The sequence below is a fragment of the Sus scrofa genome, chromosome X, assembly GCF_054392235.1.
Source record: "Sus scrofa isolate SSC_HxYL_T2T_F1_AM1 chromosome X, Sscrofa_HxYL_maternal_Yorkshire_Landrace_v2.0, whole genome shotgun sequence".
In the NCBI taxonomy this organism is placed as follows: Eukaryota; Metazoa; Chordata; class Mammalia; order Artiodactyla; family Suidae; genus Sus; species Sus scrofa.
The window spans coordinates 77,341,982-77,369,051 of NC_139401.1; the positions used below are offsets into that span (position 1 = coordinate 77,341,982).

The following is a 27,070-nucleotide window of genomic DNA, read 5'->3' on the forward strand; positions in this document are numbered from 1 at the left end:
GTATCATCGTGCTTTAAAGAAGACTGGGAGTTATGCAAATGATAGGTTACTATGAGTTGAATTAAGTACAGCAGTGTTATATGTACATTAGAATGTATCTTTGAAACATTTTAAAACTTTGGTCCAATGCCAGAGAAGCAGCTTCCCTGGTTACTATTCAGGTAGCATTTTGTTTACTCTGCTTGGTTGAAGTCAGTGCTAATGACTTTAATGGTTCTGAATAGCTCCAAAGTGTTCCCCATGCCAAGGTATTGGCCATCTGGCCAGTCTCATATAAATCAGAACATATGTTTTGGAAATTTTACTTTCAAAGGATACATGTATTATCTGTAGTACAGATGAATGCATACATGACATGCATACATACACAGCATTCTTTAGAAGCAATTCTTCTCACTGTAGTAATCTCTTAGAGATAAGAAGTCCATATAATTTCATTAAAATACAACCCTGGGGAATGTAAAATAAGTTTAAATTGTCCATTGAGTTATTTATCAGGGTAAAAGAAATACTTTGTCCAGGACAACTAAATGTTATATTTTGTCAAAAACAAGAACTCTATTATTCTTGTCAAATATTATATGTAGGAGTTCCTGTCGTGGCGCAGTGGTTAACGAATCCGACTAGGAACCATGAGGTTGCGGGTTCGGTCCCTGCCCCTGCTCAGTGGGTTAACGATCCGGCGTTGCCGTGAGCTGTAGTGTAGGTTGCAGACGCGGCTCGGATCCCGCGTTGCTGTGGCTCTGGTATAGGTCAGTGGCTACAGCTCCGATTGGACCCCTAGCCTGGGAACCTCCATATGCCGCGGGAGCGGCCCAAAGAAATAGCAAAAAAAAAAAAGCCAAAAAAAAAATATTATATGTAAAGAACAATTATTTTCTCAAAAAATCAGAGATAAACATATTCATTTTAATTTTATATATGAAGAAACTAAAGACCATTATTTTGCTTCTGCACTTTTCTCAGAAATCAGTCAAGCCTATTTGTGTGGATTTCAGGGATCCCTATTCTGTTCCACTGATCTATGTGTCTATTCTCCCAACACCACATTGCCTTAATTACTATAATAACCTTAACATCCCATATAGAGTGATTTCTTGCATTTAAGTCTTCTTTTTCAAAATTGCTTAAGATACCCTAGGTCCTGTACTTTTACATATGAATTTTACAATAAACCTTTTTATGTCCAAAAAAAAAAATCTTGTTGGATTTTTTTGACCTTTGAGTAAACTTAGCTAGTGGATCAGCAGATCTGATTCAGTGAGCTGATATGGCTGTCAATTTGTCTATATCTTCTCCTTATCTTCAATATTGTCCTTATAAGGGAGATAAGATATACAGAGGGAAAAACATGAATTTAAAATTATCTAGGTTCAAATTACAGCTGTTCCTCTACTGGTTTATATGTCTCTTTCTCATCTGTCAAAAAGATACACCATTTTGGAGTTTCCGTGGTGGTGTGGAAGGTTAAGGATCCTGTGTGTCACTACTGTGACTTGGATGGCTGCTGTGGCTCGAATTTGATCCCTAGCCTGGGAACTTCCACATACCACGGAAGCAGCCAAAAAAATAGATACACATTTTCTTACTAAACTGTTTTGAAGACTGAATAAAAATGAAGAGATTATACAGGCTCAATAATTGTCATTTCTTTCTCCCTTAAGTTTGGAAGTACATTTAAGATGGAATGGATTCCAATGTCTTTTGGGATAAAAAATTTACCCTGGGTATTAAAATTACTGCATTTCCTTTTAAAGTCTGTCCCTAACCACTTTACAGGAGAAGCAGATAGGTCTAAAGCAATAATAATTATCCGTAGCCTTTGAAATTTTTGGTGGAGAGGTGACTGGATGCTTTATTTACAACAGAGTCACTGTCCCCTTACTTAGCTAGTGATAAAGTATGCAGATTACTTAGCTTCAAAATTAGAAGGCTGAACTATATCAAAATCAGCAAGGACACTATTTTTTTTTCTCTTATGGAAAAGCAAATTCCTCAAAACTACACAGCAAGAGCATACAAGAGAGCTCAAAAACTTCCTTTGCCCCAGTCATATCTTCAAACAGTAACCGAAAAAAAAATACAGAAAAACATTACAACTCCCAGAAAACTTATTTTAGAGCAAATTGCTAGCTTAGGAACTGATATGCCTTTTTCTTGTTGGTTGGCTAATGAGAACTATATGACTATTTCTCTTTTTACTTTGGCCTAGAGCTGTAGTTCTTTATCCTTGGCTATACATCATAAGCATTTGGGGAATGATGCCTAGGTAAACAAAAGATTAGTTAAATATGAATTTATGTGAGTGAGGTACTAGCATGGAAATTTTTTAATTAATTTCCAGGTATATCTGAACTATAGTAAGAATTGAGAACCCAAGGAAATCCAAGGCCAAATCTGTAATTCAACTATATCTTAAATGTATAGTAGACGCTTACCTGTGTTCTAATTCACCCTGCAATGACATCCTCCATCCTCTCCATACACTTTCTACTTTATGTTTTCTCATATCCTGAATATCAACATATTACTGGATTTTATTTCCTATACACCACCTCAAATACTTGGTGAAATGAAGCAAGGAATAAGTAAAACCTACCCCCCCCAACACACACACAACAGGCCTTACTTCAAATGTACAGATATAGGTTAAAATATAGCAGCAAAATCAGTTATATAGAATGCCTCCAGGGCAATTCAGAAATCATCTCTATTATCTATAAAAGCTACTTTAAAATTAACTCTAGATCTCTCCCCCATCCAATTTTCTTCCCACCCAAAATCAAACCAAAAGAAAACAATATAGACAAAGAAAAAAACTACTATAATCAAGAACAGTAAATAATCTTTGGAAATAACATAAATGTGTAAACATTATACAGCAAATTCTGACAAAGTACTCAAAGATAAAACTTCAAGATTCCAAGTGATTAACAAATCTTAAGAACTGCTACTAAAGATAATGACAATACCCACCAAGAGAGAAATTACAAGAAGGGAAAAAAATCTTATATTTCCCTCTCAAAATTGCAAATGAGAGAGACTATGATAGGGGTGGTACTGAAACGACAATGTAGCCTAAGAAAGCAACAGTACCAAGTCAGGCATTATTTTGGAATGGTGAGGAATGATTAGCCCTCTTGATGGAATAATCAAGGTAGGGAAATATAGAGGCCCTGCCCTGTAGGAATTGACTTGAATATTTCTAGACCAGACCGGTTTAAAGGAAGATAGAGAAACTGGGAAGCACCAGTGGTGGGAGGGGTCAGTGCCCAGTTGGCCACGCCCTCTACTCCAAATAATCCTGGTGAAAGCATATAAAAACAGATGTCCCTTTTCTCTTTTCCACATTCCAGAAAGAAGCACCAGTCACTGTTTTCAGCACAACCCTCTAAACCAAGGGCTGCTACTTAAGATGAACATTGATAAAGTAAAAACTACAGGCCTGAGCACCATTTTAAAAGCATTAAAAAACTTTTTAGCTAGTAATAAGTGCACTTTTGATAGTAAAGATTTTAAGCATGCCAAGCATAACCAGAACTCTTTAGAGTGGTTTGCTCTTGTTCAAGACAACATGAGAGAGGGGGAGGTTCATTTTGGCTTTCTATCTCCCTATACTGCAAATAGCCATTTATCTTTATATTAAGTCCAAAGGCTAGCATAGACACTTCTATTGACAGTCATGCATTCAGTATCTGTTATATTGAATTAGGTCCTACCACACCACTCTAGTTTCTCTTACTCTCTCACATTTAATCAGTTGCCAAATTCTATTTTAACTCTGCAAGGTCTTGCCCATCAGTTCTCTCCTTTCTACCCCTTCTGTCCCAGTTAAAAAAAAAAATCTCACTACTACTTCCACTGACTAATATTCCCCACCTCAGTCTCTCAACTCCAATCCATCTTATATACTACCATCAGTTACTTTTCAAAGCACAGATCATATCATTCATTAACTTAATAACCTTCAGTATCTTCCATTTACAGAAAAACACTTAAGACCCCTGAACTAGCTTTTTTAAAGCCCCATACAATCTGGGCCTCTCCCTACCTTTAGATGAGTACCTCATCTCACACTCTATTCCCATTCTCACATCACAGACATATGCTAGCAATATCAGATTCCTCCTTCCTCCAAGAACACTTCCATACCTTAGATTTTTCCCCATCCAACAGAAATATGCTCCTTTCATTTGCCTGTGAAAATATTATCAACTCTCTAATGCTCTGCTCAAATTCCACCTCTTTCACAAGGACTTACTAGATCCATTCCTAAACCACCACCACAACCACCTCATTGTTGATGGTCTTGTGACTTATATAATAGCAGTTTCTGCATATCTTGCCCACCTGAATGTAAACCCACGGGGGTGGGATAGGACTCAGGATGGTATATATTTAGACATTTCACCAATGTAGTACCTTGGTCTAAAAGTACTATGTACTGCACTTTCTTGCACGAACTATACACTTGATAAACTGAACCAATTCCTACCATGACAAAAGTTAAAATAGGAAAAAATAAATGTCAATTAGATATCTCATTAGCAAGTTATAACAAATTATTTGTCTCACCTTATCCTCCAGAGTGTTCCTAAATATGACTTAATATTTCATCCTTAATCACCCTCTGATTACAAATGTGATTACCATACTTAGAGGAAATGATCAGATCTAGGGAGGAGGCCTTAAGAAAAATTGGTCTTAATAGAGAAAGCTGGAGCTATGACCATGGCTATCTAAATCCAAAGTTTTAATATAGTTGACAATAATTCAGTTTAGGGACATAGAAGCGGGCATGATGACAACTATGGGAAAAGGAACCAGAGACCCACCATGTGCAAAGCACCTTACCAAGTGAATTAAACCCAGTACAGTATTTGTTTTTTACATAACAACTCTTGAAGATGGTTTTTCTCCCATTTACAGATTAAGAAATTGAAGCTCAGTGATGTTAAACTTTCCTCTGTTTCTAAAGAGTCTCATGAAATTAATTAAAACTAGCATTTTTTTCCCAATCTGCCCTATATTTCCCATCCTGGTTAAATTTTTAGAAACTGTGGCTTTAACCCCAACTGTTTCTAGCAGTGAACTGTACGACTTTCAAAACTAATTTCCTTAAATTACAAAAGCAGTATTACTAAAGAAATAAAAGTACCAATTATAATTTAGTACAATATGATAATATAATATGCAATGTGAAAACTCTATAGTAAATCCCAGTAGGAAACAAGCACTCTCTCACCAAAACACAAAATTCACAAACTATAATGTACATGGCACTACCTCATCTTTTTATTTTTTACTTTTTGTCCACTTTACTAAAATAGGCTATTCTTAAGGACCCTTCTCCAGGAGTGACCAATATTTATCATGCCTCAGACAACATTTCTTCCCTGATCATGACAGTATTCAGGCAATTCCTAAAAATTATGGCTGCCTGAGCGGTGATACCCTTTGAAGTTCCTATTCCCAGTAGACCTAATTGAGAAAGTTCCTGCAAGTGCTCTCACAACCAAAGTTCCTTGCTTATTCTATTTCCCTCTCCCAAAAACCCTCTTCACAGGAGCCAATAGAGCCCATATTTCACTTTTTCAGGCTTATTCTCCACCTCTCAGTAAAACCAAGTTAATTCATGTTTGAAACCACTGACACATCTTCCCATAGGACAATTCTACAAACAGTGACTAGGCTCTTCATCATTATTCCTCGTTGTCATGCATTGGTAACTATCCTTAATAATTTTTTCCTCTGCAAGAACATGTTAAGAGTCTAAACAACCAATTATTACACTTTTGAATTATAATTCAAAGGTTAACAATTGCCCATGACACAAGACAAGTAAAAAGATATTGAAAAAGACTCCACAATATATGATAGTGTAAATAGTCTCTTTAATTTTACCAGGATTTAACACACACAGAAATAGACAAAAAATATTTCCTGTGACATTAAAGTTAACAGATTCTTACTTACATTTTAAGGATTCCATCACATTTTCAAAAAAATATATTCTACAGTGAAAGTACCCTTAGTCCTAAAATCTATCAAGAATGAGGGCTGAAAAGCTCTTGTTCAAAGGTTAACATTTCTAAAGCCAACATCGACAAACATGTAATTAAAATAAATATAAATTCTGGGAAATAAATATTTCCTTCTTATCAAAAGAATACCATTATAAAGAAACATCAACAACAACAACAACACCTCTTCTAAGTACTAATCAGATCTAAGCAGATTCAGATGTAGAATTTAGTTTTCACCTAGAATATTTTAATTAAGTCACTTGCAGAGTTAAATCCAACCAATCAAAACTGTTTTAGACAAAGAAGTCAGAAATACTATCTTTACCACATTACCTTCACCTTTCGTTTTACTTCATAGGGATTAACAATTTCCACTCCAGTATTTTTCCAAATTGCTGAGGTAGAGAGACCCATTGTTAAATCGCTATAATACCTAAAACATACTGCAAACAATAAAAAAAAACCATATGCAGTAATTACAATTTAAAACATTTCTACATTCAAAGTTAACAAAAATAATAAATAGTAGGCATGCGAACGGCTCCCTCCTCCCATCCCAACCTTATATCCAAGCATTTAATTTTTTTTATTAACCAGATGCCTGGAACTATAAGTCAACAGATTACACACATGAATAAAACCAAATTCCTCTCCCCTTGAATAGTCTTCTAGAAAATTCTTGCAAGTATAAAACATTCCAAGAATAAACTCTTCTTCATTTATCCTGTTCTTAAGAGATGTAGAATATTAAAACGTATTTCAGAATTCCTTAGTTTCCAATAAAGTATTTCCTATAAGAGCGGGTTCAACTTTTGATTCTTTCAGTATTTCTATTACATTTCTTGTTAAATGTTATTCTAACACATAATTTAACCCCAGTTTAGTTCGGAAATTAGAAAAGAAAAAAGAACAAGTTAGCATTCCAAAGTGTATTTTTAAGGATGAAGCAAGTACTTAAAGACAAATTTGCACCTAGAGATATGGCGGATTTCCAGTACTACCTCAAAACATCCTAGTGTGAAACAATTTGGTACTCAATATTTTTAGGAAGTCAGTGATGGTCTCTCCTGTACTACTAGGCTGTCAGAAAAGGGTCCAACTTTCCATCCCCAAAGGCTCGTTTTTGCATTTAAATGCTGCCTGCTTTTAATATTAACAACAACAACAACAAGGCAACAATAATAAAAAACAAGTATTTGAGCACATCTAAGTTCTCATTGCGCAAATGACCAAAGCCCAACCAGAAAAGTTTCAAGTAAGAGCGGGAAGAGAGTCGAACCAAAATATTCTGGTTGAACCTCGCTGTCGAACCAAAGACTCCTCTTTTATGGGTCGGAATTAACTTTGCAGGTTCTTTTACACACCAATGGGGGGGGGGGCACAGCAGCTGGGCAAGGGAGAAAGGGCGGGAGGAAGAGGGCTGTAGAATTCAGGGGACAGAAAATCACCTGAATATAGATAAACCTGGCCTCCAATTAATCTCCTCTTGGGTTGTTACAAACAGTCACAACATGCCACAAAGAAATGAGAAAGCTAAGTAAATAAGAAGCACTCATTCCTATGTGCAAATGTCCCCAGAGATGGCCACCTTGCCGTGTTTCTGTTGTGCTGGGTTCAGTAGAGAGCAGCTGTCCCCCAAAGTGTTCCCAGCGAGTAAACTGGGAGCAGAGGAGACCTGGGCACGGCACCTGGTGCATCCCCCTGTTCCACTTCAGGTCGCAAAGTGAAGAAACTTAGTCACAACTCCTGCGTGGCCCGAGAGGCAGTTGCTTCGCCCGAATCCGAGCCTGAGCCGGGACTACACTCACTCCTGACTCCTGAGCCCGCCGCCGGGTCCCCGCCAGCACCCAAGCGAAAGCGCAGTTTGGACAGAGCGTGCTCCGACGCCCGGCAGCCTCAAGGGGGCTGGCCTGGGCACCGTGCTTTCCAGCCCCACGCCCCTTCTCTCTCGGGCCCCCCCACCCCCGCAACTGTTCAGAAAGGAGGGGGATGGTTCCAATCCCTCTTGGCCACCACACTAACCTCGCCACTGCTTGCGCTGCCACGGAACACCTCCATTTCTGCCTCCCAGGGCTCGTCTAGAGGAGCGAAGGGTAGCATTGCCCCTTCAGGAGCACTCGAAGAGGAGCTGCCAACCCCCCGCGCGGCCGTACATCCCGTCTTTGGAGCTTTCCTGCCAGTGCCGCCGCCGCCACCGCCGAGATCCTCAGCCTCGCCTTCAGCGACAGCTGTCCTCGCCGCGGGGTCCCTCAGAGACTGGGAGCGAGGGGTCGCCGCCACCGCAGGCTGCTGCTCCGCATAGAGAAAACAACTCTGTGCTGCCTCTCTGAGAGCTGCCGCTTAACTCGTGCTCAGCACTGCCGCCGCCGCCGCCGTGACTGCCGCTCGGCGGTGACTGCCCCTCCCCCGGCAACCCCGCTTCCTCGGGCCCCCTCCCCGATCCCAGCTCGGTCAATATGGCGGCTGCGGCGGAGTTACCTGTGCGGCGCCTGGAACCCCCCCACCCCCACCCCCACCCCCACCCCCCACCCCCACCCCCACCCCACGGTGGCTGCACTGCAGCGTCACCGGAACGTCAATGGAGATTCCCCAGCCTGGGATGAAGGGGGAGTGGGGAAAGAGAGCCGGGGGTGGATGCGGGAGACAGCGTGGTGGGGGGTTGGGAAAGAAGGGAAGGGGGCGTGCTGGGCGGGGGAGGCGGGAGAGGAGTAGTAAAACCCTCTGCTAGTGTTCTGGTAAACCCGCCCACTCCAGGGAGCATGCGCAGCACTGTTCACACATGCTCAGCAGGCCTTCTCAAGTCTACTGATCAGCGTTTCCGGCGGGAGGATTCCCAAAAAGGATGCGGGAACCGGGGACCCTCCTGAGCATTGGAGGAGTCCGTGTCACGAGAGGACTCCAGGAATATCTTATTGCTAGTTCGCAAAAGCGGGTGCCCTATACACCGAACCACTCCTCTTTTAGTACTTAGTGAAAAATACTAGGACGGGGATTTTACTCCATTGCACATTAGCCACCTAGAAGCTGGAGTATGGAAGAAAATCCCGTTTAAAATAAATTAGTACAGCTGCCGTCCCTAACTCTCCACGCCCATTTGTCCCGCTCACGGTTGTCTTCATACCATTGTTGACCCAGTGTTTCCACTGTTCATATACACACACCTGTGCCACTTACTGAACTCTTCTTGTGGCAGCGAAGGCAGAACGTACAAAGCTAACTTCACCTCTACCCTGCTTTGAGGCTATTGGACCTGTAGTGACAGTAATTACCATTTTTCTGTCTTCTCCAAATGAAACCTTTACTGCTTTGCTACTCTAAGCCACACACTACCACCGAGCACTAGCGATTTAACAAAGTATAGTCTCATACACGGAGACAATCAAGATCCTTTTCATGGAAACACTTAAGAAAATACATTAAAAATATGTTAAAATTTTTTCTGCATTTGACACATTTGAAGAACTTAAAAGAGCAACTATAACAGTGACTAAGTTGGGGAGTTCCCAGTATGGCTCAGCGGAAATGAATCTGACTAGTAACCATGAGGATGCAGGTTCAATTCCTGGCCTTGCTCAGTGAGTTAAGGATCCAGCGTTGCCATGAGCTGTGGTGTAGTTTGCAGACATGGCTTACATCTGGCATTGCTGTGGCTGTGGCATAGGCTGGCGGCTACAGCTCAAATTGGGCCCCTAGCCTGGCCACTTTCACATGCCAGGGGTGTGGCTCTAAAAAAACAAAAACAAAACAAAAAACAACAATGTCTAAGCTGGCTCAGCACCTTGGAGAGGTTTCTAATGGTAGACATAAAACAGCACCCTCTTCCACCTACTACACCTAGAGCTGTGGTGCTATACTCACTGAAAACACTTAACTGTGCCCTCCACTTATTTCACCATCTAGCATCTAGTGCTAGCAAAGTAGAGGGGGCCACAAAGATTGTCAACGAATTGCAAACAAAAATCACCAGTAGGTCACTACTCTGCTTATATCCCAGGGAGAAAGTGAGCTTTATAAATATGATTCTGTAAAACTGAAAGCTTTGAAAGTAGGGGGAACATGGGACTATAAACAGTTTAAATATGTGAGTGTGTACGCACAGCCACATAAACTCCCATTTGGTTGAACTGATAGGGTTCTTAGGCCAACATTTTTGAGCACTGGATCTCATCTCTTCTACCCTCAACCCACCCCACCCTGTCCCTTTTGCATCATCTATTTTCCTCCTTCTGACAGACCTTTCCTATCAGCAAAAAGCATGCTATTACTGACTTCAACTTGCTGAACCACTCATTAGCATTTGATGCAGTTCGTGGCTCTCTCTTTAAATATTTTCTTCACTTGCACTTCAGAACAAAATGTTGCACATTTTTCTCCTATATCATTGACCATTTCTTCTCAATGTCCCTTGCTAGATCATCCTTCATCTTCTTAATCTCTAAAAGTTGAAACTTCAGGATTCAGTCCTTGACCTGCCTTAACCTGTTGGCCTTTACCAACATTCTAGCTATTCCCTTATCCCATCCCATTACACAGCTTTAAATCTCATCAATATGCTGAGGACTCTCATATTTTATCTCCAACCATAAACTCTTTCTTGAAATCAAGACTGGTACATGCAACTGTCTATTCAACTTGGATAACTAACAGGGAAGGGAAGTTTAACCCATTCAAACTGAATTATTGATTCGACCCTAACCAACCTGCTCCTTGCCTAGTCTTCTCCAGAATAATGAATAACCTCCACCTCCCTCCTAGTTTGTTGCTCAAATGTCACTTCAGAATCTAAGACCATCCTTTCTAAAACACCATCCCCATAACTATCTAGCCTCACCCCTCTTTTTTCTTCATAACACCAATCAGCATGTGGTATATGATATATTTATGTATTCCCTCCAGCACCTAGCATAATGCCTGGAACATAATGGGTATCAGTAAATATTTTTTGAATGAATGAAGTTGTCCTCTTCTCTTGTTTTACACATTTGATAAATACACACCACCTATGTTAAGAAGCTTCCTCACAATGAATGTATTAGTTTTCTTCTATATAAAATTTAACCTGTATATATGTTCATTCATTCAACATTCCCCTTAGCATATAAGCTTATACACATCTCTATCATTAAAAAATAATTAAAACTCCTTCCTCGACTCAATGGTTTTAATAGACTCCCATTTATCAAATCTTTCAATCAGTTAACAATTGTTTTTTCTTCTATCTCAAATATTTTTCTAAATATCTGCTCCATTCCCATTCCAGTTGCCTCAGTTCACCTTGTGAAACATTTCCTTGAGGTAATGATAGCAATGATTCCTCTTAACTGGTCTCTCTGACTAAATTTATACTCTCTCTCCAATCCATCCTCCTCATTGGCAGCCCAGTGATCAAAATTCTTCAATGATTCTTCCACCATCTCCAGCAAAATATCCAAATTCCTTAGCTCTGAATGCAAATGTTTAAATGTTTTCACCATTTGGCCTCTATCTTCCTAGCTTCATCTACCACTTCATATTCCAGTCAAATGTATGCACATGTTTTTGTCTCTTCCCTACCTTAGTCTTCCTAGACGACTTTCTCTTAGTAGTCAATATTAATAGTAAATATTAACTACTATGTACTGAAAGCCCACTATGCTCCAGTTGTATCCTCTTAATGAGTTCATTTAGCTCTCAAAACACCTTGTAAAAATTTATATTTTCTGTATTTTATAAATGAGGAACCTGAACCTGGAAAAAGTTCAGTGATTTCCCCAAGACCTAACAGATAACTAAATGAAAGCTCTAGAATTAAAACCATGTCTGGGGAGTTCCCGTCGTGGCGCAGTGGTTAACGAATCCAACTAGGAACCATGAGGTTGCGGGTTCGGTCCCTGCCCTTCCTCAGTGGGTTAACGATCCGGCGTTGCCGTGAGCTGTGGTGTAGGTTGCAGACGCAGCTCGGATCCCGCGTTGCTGTGGCTCTGGCGTAGGCCGGTGGCTACAGCTCCGATTCAACCCCTAGCCTGGGAACCTCCATATGCCGTGGGAGCGGCCCAAGAAATAGCAACAACAACAACAACAACAACAACAACAACAAAAGACAAAAGCCATATGCCGTGGGAGCGGCCCAAGAAATAGCAACAACAACAACAAAAGACAAAAGACAAAAGACAAAAAAGAAAAAAAAAAAAAAAAAAAAACCATGTCTGTCCAATGTTCTGTGAAGCCTCTCTGATTTTAACTTCCCCTCTTCATACCTTCCTTGCATTCATCCATGGGATAAATTAGTCACTCATTCCTCTGTATTTCCATAATGTCTTTTCCATATACTAATTTCAGCACTTCTTTATCTTTCTTTACCAGTGAACTTTGAGGTGTTTGATGTTAGTGAATTAACCAGTAAAGCTCTGCATTCACAGTATATGGCTGGTGCTCAATAAATATGTTGTCTGGACAAATAAGACTCCTCTACTTTAGCCAGACACTGTGTTAAAGCTGATAGTACTTAAGTCTGTGGAGTTTAAGGCTTATTTGTTCTGTGTTGACTCCCTGTAACAAAATCATATTATCTGATCTTAAGTTATTAGTAATCAGGGCCTTTTAGATCTAATTTCTACTAGCCCAAAAGACCCTTGAATTGTTGGTGGAAAACACAATGACTTTACTTCAATACAAAGGCGTGCACTAAGGAAGACGTGAACTCAATCTTCTACAAAGTATACAGAACAGAAATTTTTGCTTTCCCTTCAGTTTAAGGCATTTTTAACCTCAAAATTTCTATATGCCTATGTATCTTTGGATTTCCAATTACTTTAGCATTAAAAGTTTACACAGTATTAGGCCATATTTGTGGTTCTGGAACTGGGATATGGTTTCTAATTTGTATATTGTTCATCATGAAAGGTGATGAGATGGATCCGACCACTATTAGTGCATTTTTTCTGAGTATTTCCAGGACTATGGAAAGGGTACACTTAAACCTCTACAGATTTCTTTACCTGGTGACAAATGGCACACATTGGTTGACCAGGGTCAGGTGTGAAAGTGGGTGGTCATGCAATTTTGCTGAAAAAAGTTAACTGACCCATATGGAGATAAAAAACAACTCCTCTTGGCCCACTAAGGGGGTGTGAAATAGGAACCAATGGTCTTTGATCTGCTGATCAAAGACCACCCACAGATTCCACACTGTGGTTCTGATTCCTAAACTGTGACATATACAAAGTAATGCATATTGGGGATAATTAATTATGCAAATAAACATATATCTCTCAGTATTCTCTATTTCCCCAAAGTTTATAACCCAAATAGTAGGGAAATAATAACCCAACACAGAGCGTAAAAGCACAATTAGAAAAATATTCAAACATTTTTGTTTTGGAGATATTCTGATTTAAAATTATAAAAATGGATCTGATTACAGAAACAAGAAATTTTAAGCTTTAACAAATACTCATTATCTTTAAATCATTCCTTAGGAGTGTCATATAACTTTTGTTCTTTGAAAATACTAAGAAACTCCCTATAAATCAATTTTAAAAGGAGGAGTAATTCACACATAGTTGCAAAATGTAAGTTCATTATTGTCTTTTTGTTGAATGAGATTAAACAGTAAAATTCATATAACTTTTGTTCTTTGAAAATACTAAGAAACTCCCTATAAATCAATTTTAAAAGGAGGAGTAATTCACACATAGTTGCAAAATGTAAGTTCATTATTGTCTTTTTGTTGAAAGAGATTAAACAGTAAAAAATGATAAATATAATCATATTTTAGTAGTTATTCCTTTCTCGATAGTAACTAAAGTTTATAGTACACATAGAATGAAATCCCTTAATAATACTCTAGAGGGGGAAGAATAGTAACCATTGTTATTAGTCTAACACCTAAGATGTTTATGAAATATACTTACATGTCATAGTTTAGTTAAAACTCCAACTCATTTAATTTTTACAGTGGTACATATTACAAAGGAGCTCTGCTGTATTTTATATATATATATATATATATATATATATATATATGAAAAATATAAAAAAGTAAAATTTTAATTTTCTTTTTATTTCTAAATCTCTTTAAATCTGGCCAAACTGTTTGGTTATAATGATATTTTCTGGGGGGAAAAAACTGTTGTGGGTTTTCCAAAATGTTAGAATAATATATATATATATATATTACTATATATAGTAAACAATATTTACTATATATAGTAAACAAGAAATGAATTCCAAGGATGACATAATAATAACCATCCATAGTTGACAAAACACATACAATTTTATAAGCAAAGCAGTAACACCAGATGTGAAGGTAATCTTGCTGCCCGCATTCTTCACATCATTGTTCACCAATGGTAGAGACAACTAATTTGACTCGTTATTTGACGTCTCTCCCCTAATTCATAGTTTTTCATTTGGGTCCCTTGCAAATCTTAGAACTTCATTGAGGAGAGTTCCTTCAGATAAAATTCATTTTCATTCTTGGCTCATTCTTTGATTAAGGATATGAGAGTAGCCATGTTACCTTACTCAGACTTCAAATATAACTCATAAATCTGTAAGGCAGTAAAGATGTAAATTTGTGCATCTACCAGTTTACCTAGTTTCAGACTGGTTTTTTTGCATATAATTTGCAAAACTGTTGTCATCTGCATTAAAAACCTGTGATTAGAATTCCCATGACTGAAATAATGATAAAAAATTTCCCTGAGCCCATCCATACCTATTTGCTAGGTTCCCCTGGTATTAAAAGTTTCTAAATAGGAATTAGGGTAAACTGAACCAGATAATTTCAGACTTATGAGCATTGTCTTATTAACATTGTACTCTAAGTCTCTAGTAAGTATGCATCAGAATCAACTGCAGGACTTTGTCAAAACAAAGCCCTGATCCATTAAATCTGTACTGAAAAATGAGTGTTTGCATTTCTACCAAGTTCCCAGGTAATACTGATGCTGCTGGTCTTGAGACCACACTTTTGAGAACCACTCTTTTAAGTTATAATTAGCCAAAATAAGAGACAGATACTTTAGAGAGTAATTTTATTTAACAAGCCAGTATGATTCATTTGAATTTCAGATTTTTAAAACTCATGTCAAAAATGAATAGAGAATTGGAGCAGTTCCCTTCATTGCTTAGTGGATAATAAACCTGACTAGGATCCATGAGGATGCAGGTTCAATCCCTGGCCTTGCTCAGTGCATTAAGGATCCAGCATTGCCATGAGCTGTGATGTAGGTTGCGGATGCATCTCAGATCTGGTGTTGCTGTGGCTGTGGTATAGGCCAGCAGCTGTAGCTCTGATTCAACCTCTAGCCTGGGAATTTCCATATGCCGTGGGTGTGGCCCTAAAAAAAAAATAAAAGAAAGAAAAAAAAAGAATAGAGAATTGGAAAGTAAATGCAAATCTAAACTGCAAAGGAATCAACAAAGGAAATCTTATGTAAGGTACAAACCCCACTGAAGCACTTTAAGACCTCATTATATAAAAACTGTTGACATGCTAATAACAACATATTATCAGTATACATAGTTAAGGTAATAAAAGTGCTTGTCTTTTTTTTTTTTTTGAAGTTCAAATGGGAAAATAGGCAAATTTGGAGGTGGCTATGGAAGAAAAGAATATCTATATTTATTCAGATCCAGACTGCGCACAAATAGAGGCAGGCCGTAGGCATCTAGATTACTTGTGGTCAACAAATCATAAATAAGCAAATTGAAATTAGGAAGATAGGTAGAAATTGATATGGGCAGAGGTTTCTTGTCCAATGCATCAGAACAAATTCAGGTAGATGTGGTGTAGTACCCTGGATAGCTCCCTGGAAGAGAATTTGCCTTGAGTTTGTCTGGCCTCAACTAAGCTGGCCAATTTTTTTGTCCCATCTAGAGCATCACTCCCTGTTAGAATTCTGAATGTTCAGGAAGCCCACACATTTATGTAAAGTTGAGTCCCTGAATACTAGGCGGTGGAGGATTATTTAAATGTTCCAAATAACATTCAGAACTCCTATGAGAGACATCTATAATCCCAAGTAAGCCTATGTCAGGGCCTGATATTTCTAAACAAAACAGGACTTTTAAAGCCAAGAATTGATTTTCTGTCCTAAAGCTGAGGATTGTTTTCATTATTTTCTTTCTGCATTTAATGATTCAGAATTCATTTAGCTCCTAAATTATTTATTGAATTGACCTAAATTCTAGTGTCAAGAAGTTTTCAAAGTGAATGTTGTACAAAATAACCTTGTAATTCCTTAGCATACTCTTAGAAAATACAACCTGTACAAATATGAAAAATCCTTAAAGGCAACACAATTTCTACCTAACTTTTTTGCTTTCTACATCTTTGAGCATGATCTAGTATATTGAAGTGTAAATTTAAAGTAAGATTAAAACCTATTTTAAAATAAAAATTGCATATGCTTAAGGTGTAGGTGTACAATATGATGATTTGATACACACGGTGAATGAAAGGACTACTACAATCAAACTAATTAACATATCCTCACAGTTACCATTTTTGGTGTGTGATGAGAGCACTTGAAATATATTCTCTTAGCAAATTTCCAGTATTCAATACAGAGTCATCATGTTGTAGATAATCTCTGGATTTATTCATCCTAAAAAATTTCAGCTTCGTACCATTTGACCAAGATCTCCCAATTCCCTTCACTGCTTTGCCCTTGGTAACTACCATTCTCCTCTCAGTTTCTATGTATTTGGCTTTTTCAATTCCACATATAAGTGAGAGCATGCAGTATATTTCTTTCTGTTTCTGGCTTATTTCACTTGGCATAATGTCCTTCAGATTCATCCACCTTGTTACAAATGGAAGGATTCCCTTCTTTTTATGATTGAATAATATTCCAACTGTCACTTTAACCACTCATCCATTAATAGACATTTAGGTTACTAGAACGTGGAAGGGCAAATATATCTTTAAAGTACTGATTTCAGTTCCTTTGGGTATATACCCTTTAGAGGGATTACTGGTTTATATGGAAGTTCTATTATTAGTAAAATCAACCATTATTAAGAGTTCTTACAATGGCATTTCCTTTTTTAGGACTTGTCCATGGTATGTGGAAGTTCCCAGACCAGGGTTTGAACCCATGCCTCAGCAGCAGTCCAAGCCACTGCAGTGATAACTTCCGATTATCACTCTGCTGTGCCATAAGGGAACTCCTACAATGGCATTTCTTATCTTAAGGATTTTAATCTATTTCAAGAAAAGAATTTGAGTTAAAGCCTTACTTAATAAAAATAACAAAATATTAACATGTTAGAACTAAAATGGATAACTAGGCCTATAATCAAGGAGATATGACACCAAAGGAAATTCCTGTATGACCTCTTCCTAAACATTCTTTAAACAAATTAAAAAGATATTGTGCATAATTTCACTTTAGCCTAAGATGTGGAAAAAGTGTTGCTAATATTTCCATACTAACAACAAGAAAATAGGCAAATAAACAACAAAATCATAACTTTTCTTGATCCCATCAGAAATCTGAAATCATGGGCAATAGAGTAGCCTAAAAATCAAAGACAAGACTTTGAAAGAGAGAAAGAATGCTAGCACTCTTTCACCTATAAGAAAACACTGGGGTAGAAGACATACATAACAACAGTAAGAAGAATTGAATAAATTTTGTAATGATTTTTCTGAAGTCCCAATGTGGAGCTGTATGATCATAAAACTTTTTGGAACTGCAAAGACCAGGGAAGTTGTCATCCACTCTCCACAGACTTACTGCTCTTTCATGAGAAAGATGGGCAGCAGGGCAGAACAGCAGATAAAGCCTCTCTGAACATTGCAAACCTAGAAGGGGGGAAGCCATTGCTGCAGAAAAGACAAAAATTATGCAAAAATGCTACTGGATGGTGGAGGAAGGTAAGGCAGCACACACTGTTGCTTCTCAGAAAACTTGTGAACACCCACTGCTTCTGAGGAAGGGTAATAAAAAAAATCCCTCTAATCCTTAGGAGAGGGACAGAAAGCTGTCTTAGATCCAGGCAATTAGAGGCTTCCTACCAATGAGAAAGGGCAGACAATTATTTCCCTTCAAAGGCCCACTAAAGATATGAGGCAAAATTTAGCTGCCATGCAGAAGAGAGGCAGTATTGCTGACAAAAATGCCACCCTGGTAAGCTAGGGACACAAGGCTTGTCTAAAATGGAGGCTACACCAGGACAACAGAGAAATCCCCTTGTCCCACCACCATGCTTGCCTGTACCAAATAAAAAGCAACAGCAAATTAATTGAATGTGGAAACTATTATAAAATTTAAAACTATAAAACTTTAGTTCCATCCATGTTGCTGTAAATGGCATTATTTTGTTGTTTTTTATGGCTGAGTAGTAGTCCATTGTGTATATATACCACATCTTCCTAATCCAATTGTCTGTCAATGGACATTTGGGTTGTTTCCATGTCTTGGCTTTTGCGAATAGTGCTGCAATGAACATGCAGTGCATGTGTCTTTTCTAAGGAAAGTTTTGTCTGGATATATGCCCAAGAGTGGGATTGCTGGGTCCTATAGTAGTTCTATGTATAGCTATCTAAGGTACCTCCATACTGTTCTCCATAGTGCTTGTACCAGCTTACGTTTCCACCAACAGTGCACTGAGTGAAGTAAGTCAGAAAGAGAAAGACAAATACCACACGATATCACTTATATCTACAATCTAATATACAACACAAATGAACCTTTCTACAGAAAAGAAAATCATGGACTTGGAGAATAGACTTGTGGTTGCCTAGGGGGAAGGGAAGGGAGTGGGATAGATTGGGAGCTTGGGCTTAATGGATGCAAGCTATTGCTTTTGGAATGGATTAGCAATGAGATCCTGCTGTGTAGCACTGAGAAATATTTTAGACACTTATGACGGAGCATGATAATGTGAGAAAAAAGAATGTATACCTATACGTGTAACTGGGTCACCAGGCTGTACAGTAGAAAAAAAATTGTATCTGGGAAATAACATTAAAAAAACTATAAATCTCTTAGAAGAAAATATAAGAAAAATATTTGTGACTTAGGGTCACAAGTCCTAGATGAAGAGTTCTTAAATCTGACACAAATCTATTATTTACAGAACAAATTTATAAATTGGACCTCATCAAAATTAAAATTTTCTTTTTATGCAAAAGACCAAATTAAAAGTATGAAAACAGGAGTTCCCACTGTGGCACAGTGGGTTAAGATTCTGACTGCAGCATGGGTCACAGGTGTGGCTTGGATTCAATCTCTGGCCCTGGAACTTCCATATGCTACAGATGTGGCCATAAAAAAAGTATGAAAACATAAGCCACAAACTTGGGAAAATATATGCAAATTACATATCTGACAAAGGCCTTACTTCAAAATATATTAAAAAATTCTGTGAACTCAATAAGAGGAAAAAACAAAGAATCTAACTTAACAACAGGAAATTTACTGGAACATACACTCCATCAAATAGGAAACATGTGCCAATAAGCACATGAAAAGATACTCAATGCTTACAATGTCAAATGTTGTCAAGGATGTATAACAACAGAAAGTCTCATTCACTGTTGTTGGAAATGCAAAATGGTACAATTTTGAAAGGCAGTTTGCCATGTATGTTCAAAACATAACATACTCTTAACATATGATCCAAAAATTGTGCTCCTTTCTATTTACACAAAAGAATTGAGAACTTATGTCTACAGAAAAACCTGCACATGGATGTTTACCGCAGCTTTATTAACAATTGTCTAAACTTTGAAGCAACCAAGACTCATTCAGTAGGTGAATAAATACATCAAATGTGATATATTCTTATAATACATTATTTAGTTCTAAAAGAAATCAGTTATGAAGCCATTAAAATATATGGAGGAAACTTGAATGCATATTACTAAATGAAAGAAGTCAATCTGAAAAGGTTATATACTATATGATTCCAATTATATGACATTCTGGAAAAGGCAAATCTATGGAAACAGTAAAAAGAACAATGGTTATTTGGAGTTAGTGAGGAGGAAAGGATAAATAGATGGAGCACAGAGGATTTTTAGGGCAGTTAAATTATTCTGTGTGATACAGGCCATTATATATTTATCAAAACACATAGAATGTACAACACCAAGAGTGAACCCTAATGTAAACAGTGTACTTTAGTGATAATGATGTTTCAACATAGGTCCATCAATTGTAACAAATGCAGCTGTTATGAGATGCTGATAGAAAAGCTGTGCACATACACAGGCAGGGGTATATAGGTAATGTCTGCATTTTCCTCACAATTTTAAGTGAACTTAAAATTGCTTTTAAAATGCCTATTTGTAAAAACAATAAGATATCCAACATTGCCATTGTACGAATGTTTTTGTCCTTCAAAATTAGATTAATACTTCAAAAGAAATTGATAGCATTAAAAGCTTATATTAGAAAAGAGGAAACTTCTCAAATCAATTACCTATAGTTCTACCTTATTAAAGTAGTAAAAGGAGAGAAAATTGAACTCAAAGAAAGCAGAAGGAAGGAAATAATAAAATGTAAGACAAATATCAATGAAATTGAAGACAAAAAACAAGAAATAAAGTCAACAAAATGAAAATCTGATAGTTCTCGAAAAGATGAATCAAATTTACAAGCCACTATGAATAATTTCACCAATCCAGAACAAAAGATAGAAGGCACAAATTACAGATATCAAAACTGAAGCACTAACACTATGAATCCTACAGATATGAAAATTACAATAAAGGATATTAAAAACTACTTTATATCCATAAATCCAATAGATAAGAGTGACCAGCTTCTTTCTTTCTTTTTTTAATGGATGCTCCTGTGGCACATAGAAGTTCCTGGGCTAGGGGCTGAATTGGAGCTGTAGCTGGGACCTACACCACAGCCATGGCAACACCAGATCCAAGCTGCATCTGAGACCTATGCTGTAGCTTGTGGCAATGAAGGATCTTTAACTCACTGAGCAAGGCCAGGGATTGAACCCTCATCCTCATGGAGACTATGTTGGGTTCTTAACCTGCTGAGTCAAAATAGGAACTCCCAAAAGTGAACAGTTTCTTGAAAGAAACAAGTAATATAGACTCACTCAAGACTCATGGAATATAATTCAATAATACAAATAAATCGAGTACTAATACATAATACAACATTGATGAATCTTGAAAACATTAGGCTAAGTGAAAGAACAGACACAAAGGACCACATATTATATTATTCCAGTTATGTAAATATCCAAAATAGGCAAATTCATAAAGATAGAAAGTAGATTAGTAGTTTTCAGGGAGTTGTGTGGGTGACTCCTAATGGATACTAGGTTTCTTTTGGAGGTGATGAAAATGTGCTGGAATTATACACTGGTGTTGGCATCATAATCTTGTATATTCACCAAATTCTACACTTCAAAAAGGTGAATTTTATAGTATGTGAAGTATATATCAATAAAAATAAATTGATACCATGAATACTCCTGTATCTATTATACTAATTGAATTCATAGTTAAAAACTTTCCAACAAAGAAAGTTTAAGCCCAGATAGCTTGACTGGTGAATTCTAACACATATTTAATTAATAAATAATACCAATTCTGTATAAGCTCTTCCAGAAAATAAAATAAAATAAAATAAAATAAAATAAAATAAATACTTTCCAAGTTATTTTTAATTCCAGTATTAATCTGATACTGAAAAAAGACAAATTACAAGAAAATAAAAATAAAGACCAGTATACTTCAAAAACATTGATGCAAATATCTTCTCCAAAGTATAAGTCCGTAAATAAATTTTTAAAAATGCATTATGACCAAGAGAAATTTCTCATGAGAATAAAAGGTTAGTCCAACAATGGAAAAAACAATCAATGTAAATCAACAAATTAAGAGACTAAAAATGAAAAAAAACACCATATTACTGTTTCAATGATGCACAAAAAGTATTTGACAAAATCTGAAATCCATTCATGATAAAAAAAAAAAAACAGCAAATTAAGAACATTAAGAAACTTCTTCAACCTGAATAAGGACATCTATGAAAATCATACAGTTAACATCATACTCAATCATAAAATACTAAATGCTTTCCCCCCTAAGATCAGGATCAAGTTCATCAGTGTTATTTACAATAGCCAAGACACGGAAACAACCTAAAGGCCCACCAACCAATGTATAGATAAAAAGGGTGTGAGACACACACACACACACACACACACACACACACACACACACACAGTGGAATACTACTCAGCCATAAGATGAAATCTTGCCATTTGTGACAATATGGATGGCTCTTGAGGGTATTACGTTAATGAAATAAGTCACAGAGAAAGAAATATCCTATGATTTCACTTGTATGTGGAATATAAAAAAAATAAAAACAAAAACAAGTGAACAAACAAAAATGAACATGTAAGATGCTAAATATAGAGTGGTGGTTACCAGAGGGGAAGGACTTGGGAGGAAGGTGAAACAGGCAAAGGTGGCCAACCATACAGCGATGGATGGAAACTAAATTTTTGGTGGTGAGCACACTGCCTTGTATACATATGTAAAAATATAATGTTGTACACATGAAACATATCGTTTTATAAACCAGTGTTAACCCAATTTTTAAAAAAGATCAGGAATAAGAAAAAGAATGTCTATTCACACCACTGCTATTTGACACTTCCAGGCAGTGCATTATGAAATGAAAAATAATTAAAAGGCATATAGATTAGACAGGAAAAAATAAACTATTCATAGAAAACATGAGTGTCTACATAGAAAAACCAAATATGTACATTAAAAATCTACCAGAACTAGTAAGTGAATTTAACAATATCACAGACTATGAGATCAATATGTAAAAAAGTTTTTATGTCTATATAATAGCAACAACTGATTGGAAATTAATACTAAATAAACTATCATTTATAAAATAATGTAAAATACATAGATATAAATCTAACAAAATATTTTCAGGTTTTGTATGATGAAACTACAAAGCACTGGTGAAAGAAATCAAAGAAAACCTATATAAATGCAGAAATGCACTGCATTTGGATTTAAAGTTAAAGACTCAATATTATTAACATGTTAATCGTCTCTAATGTTATCTATTGATTGACTGCAATTCCAATAAGAATCCCAGCACAATTTTGTAGAAATTTGCAGGCTGATTCTACAATGAATACAGAAAGGCAAAGGACCTAGAATAGCCAAAACAACTCTTAAAAAAATAGAGATAATGGATGTGCAGTTATCAGATTTCGAGACATAACAATATACTAATCAAGAGTGTTTTATTAGAGATAGATCAATGGAACACAGTATAGATTCAGAAATAGAACTATATATACATGATCAAGTGATTTTTTTCAAATTTGGAAAAACAATTTGATGGAGAAAGAATAGACTTCAACAACAGGTGGGGTAAAAATTGGGTGCCATGTAGAAGAAAATGAACTTTGATCCATTCCTTGTAGCATATACAAAGAGTAATTCAAGATAGATCATAAACATGAGTGTAAAATTTAAAACTATAAAATTTCTAGAAGAAAGAATGCAAAAAGGAAGAAAAATTTTGTGACCTTTTTAAGGCAAGTATTTCTTAGATTTGACACTAAAATCATGATCCTTAAAAGAAAAAATTGGACTTCATCAAAATTTAAAATATGTTCTCTTTAATAAACTATTAAGAGAATGAAGAGATACGGCAAAGGGTGGGAGAAAATATTTGTAAATTACATATCTGACAGAAGATTTGTATCCAGAGTAATAAAGAACTCTCAAAACCCAATAATAAAAAGAAAAATAATTTTTAAAAGTTCCAATGTTTTGAACATATACCAAAAAGATATACAGTTGAAAAAAAAAAAGCATCTGAGAAATATACTGATGAAAAAAAAAAAGCGTACGAGAAAATGCTGGAGTTCCTGTCATGGTGCAGAAGAAGCAAATCTGAATAGGAATCATGAGGTTGCAGGTTCAATCCCTGGCCTTGCTCAGTGGGTTAAGGATCCAGCATTGCTGTGAGCTGTGGTGTAGCTCGAAGAAATAGCTGGGATCTGATGTTGCTGTGGCTGTGGTTAGGTCGGCAACTGTAGAACCAATTGGACCCCTAGCCTGGAAACCTCCATATGCCACAGGTGCGGCCCTAAAAAAGCAAAAAAAAAAAAAAAAAAAAAAAAGCAAAAAAAAAATGCAAAAAGAAAAAAATAAAAAAGAAACTGCTAAACACCTTTAGTCATTAGAGAAATCCACATGAAAACTGAAACCTGATACCACTGAACACCTGTTAGGGACTGAATGTTTGTTTACCCCCCAAATTCAAATTTTGAAAGCATAACACCCAATGTGATGCTGTTAGGAGATGGAAACTTTGAGAGGTAATTAGGTCATGAGGGTAGACCCATCATGAATGGGATTAGTGCCCTTATAAAAGGGATTCCACAAGGTTCTCTCATCATTTTTCTGCCATGTGAGGATATAATGAGAAGATGGTCATCTAAGAACCAGGAAGTGAGCCCTCAGCAAACATCAGATCTGCCAGCACCTTGGTTTTGGACTTCCCAGCCTTGAGAACTGTGAAAAATAAATTTTTGTTGTTTAAGTCTCTCAATCTATGGTATTTCATTGTAGCTGCCCAAATGGACAAAGACAGTACCAATTAGAATGACTGAAAAAAACAAGGAAAAAGTTCCAATTTAATATGAAATATTAAAGGGAACATGCAACAACTGGAACTCTCTTAGGTTTCTCATTGGAATGCAAATTTTACAGACACTTTGGAAAACATTTCAGCTGTTTTCTATAAACACACAATTATCAAATAACCTAGCACCCTACTCTTAGATTTACCCAAGGAAATGAAAATATATGTTCACATAATGTTGTATGTGAATTTTTGTTTGTTTGTTTTGTCTTTTCTAGGTCTGCACCTGCAGCATAAGGAGGTTCCCAGGCTAGGGGTCTAATCGGAGCTATAGCCACCTGCCTATGCCAGAGCCACAGCAATGCTGGATCTGAGCCATGTCTGTGACCTATACCACATCTCATCACAATGCCAGATCCTTAACCCACTGAGCAAGGCCAGGAATAGAACCCTCAAGCTCATGGTTCCTAGTCAGATTCGTTAACCACTGAGCCACGATGGGAACTCCATATGTGAACATTTATAGCAGCTTTGTAACTTTTTTTTCAGTCATACCTATGTCATGGGGAAGTTCCCAGGCCAAGAATTGGACCTGCGCCATAGCTGAAACCAGAGTCACAGCAGTGGCAATACCAGATCCTTAACCTGCTGAGCCACGAGGGAACTCTAGGAGCTTTAATTATAATCTCCAAAAACTGGAAATCACCAAAATGCCCTTCGACTGCAAAATGGATAAACAGACAGTGGTACATCCATTAAAAGGAATATTACACAGAAATAAAAATGATGGAACCACTGGTACCAGCAACAACTTGAATGAATTGCAAATATGTTACTTCAAGTGAAAAAAATCTTAACAAGCTTCATACTCTATTATACCATTTTTGTGACAACTTAGGGAAGGCAAACTGTAGGGGAAGAAAACAAATTAGTGGTTACCAGAGACTGGAAGTGAAGGGAAGGGTTTTGTTCAAAGGGCTAGATGTTTTGGTAAGTGATGGAAAAGTTCTGAATTTATGGTAATATGACTATATGTGTTTATCAAAACATAGAACTGTACCCTAAAAATAGTATTTTATTGTATAAAAACTATTTTTCAAATAAACTTGGCTTTTTAAAAGGCCATCAAACAGGCCAATAAAAAGGAAAAACACACACAGACACCAAAATATGAAAAATAGAGGATAAAGTAAAGGACATTGAGGAATATGTAAAGAAGTACAAAGAGTGGATTTCGCAAAGGGCATTTTGAGGTCCAAGGAGAGTATTTAAAGCATAGGAAATCTTATGACCAAACTAGCCTTGTTACCTGGGTTATGCATGTGGGTGTTTATGCACTGATTACATAAAAACACCTCAAATCCTTTTCAGCAATAGCTTGTTTTGTCACCTAATTTTTCCCTCCCACTAACATACTGAGTGACTGTCCTGTGTATCTGTGTAGTGAGAGCAACATATTCCCTACAAGAGTGCATAGCATCCTAAATTAGAAGGCCTGGAGGAATAGCTCTTATGTGTTACACACTAGGATCAACTATTCCATCTAAACAGATTTTTATGGATACCTTCAGAAAGGAGCACATTCAAATTTAGGTATTTTAACCTTTATTTGTATTTTTAAAATGTGATCACTATAGAGCTTAAACTGTTTTATTAAATGGAAGATAAATTATTTACCTCTTTAAAATATGTTTTACTCACATTCAGTTAATATATTCAGTAAACATATAAGAGGAATAAAAATCATTATTTGAATGCTCTTAGATTCATTTCCTTTGGAAAGTGTTTGAAATATATATGGTTAAGAATGTATGTTTGGGAAAGATACGTCTTCAAAATGTAATATTCATATCAATTTCACAGAAATAAATATGCTGTATGTATAGATTTCATAAATACTGATGTTGGAAATAGTTGAAGTGAGAGCTAATGCTACTTCTTACATACTGCCTTTTGTAGTTTCTTATGACCATTTAGGCCTGGGCTACTAACTCTGATTATCATATTAGCACATTTTCACATTATCATTAATTCAAGATGGAAATATTTCAGAAAAAAAGCAACTCTTTAAACTTCTTTGAAGAGAAAAGATAGCCTTAACACCAGTCTGCTCAGTAACTGAAATCCCTCCCAACCAGGTGGCTACATGGCATTACTAATTATTCCATTGCTTAATCTTAATTAATCTTCTTTTTTGGAAGATAGATCAGTAGTGAAAGACTTGTAATTATTTATTAATACATTATTTACATATATAATTTATTTACCCTGCTTATGCCCCCAATTTGAGGAGTAACATTGTTTATACTCACTGGAGAAAAAAAAAGGAATTAAATAAATGTCTCAACAGAAGTTAAATTATTCACAGGCACCATCCACCTTTTTCCATGAAATACATAAAATTTGTAATAACCAGCTGGTTGCATCCACAACACCCCATCT

The 27,070-nt window shown here is 36.7% G+C and overlaps 1 protein-coding gene across 28 annotated transcripts in view; it reads right to left on the reverse strand.

Annotated features, from left to right (window-relative positions):
- Nucleotides 1-27,070, reverse strand: part of RPS6KA6 (ribosomal protein S6 kinase A6) — a 206,716-nt gene that overhangs the window by 168,640 nt on the left and 11,006 nt on the right. For 18 of the 28 annotated variants that reach the window (XM_085008827.1, XM_085008813.1, XM_013990944.3 and 15 more), the window contains exon 1: nucleotides 8,049-8,406. The exons of 1 other annotated variant lie outside the window; for it this stretch is intronic. Coding sequence is in view for 11 of the 27 variants with exons in the window: in XM_085008813.1 (XP_084864939.1) it covers nucleotides 8,049-8,126 (78 nt within the window). In the remaining 16 variants the exon portion in view is untranslated. Of the gene's footprint in view, nucleotides 1-6,359; nucleotides 6,470-8,048; nucleotides 8,407-27,070 lie in introns of those variants that run through there. 9 more of the 28 variants (XM_085008826.1, XM_085008825.1, XM_085008814.1 and 6 more) reach the window with 1 other exon arrangement.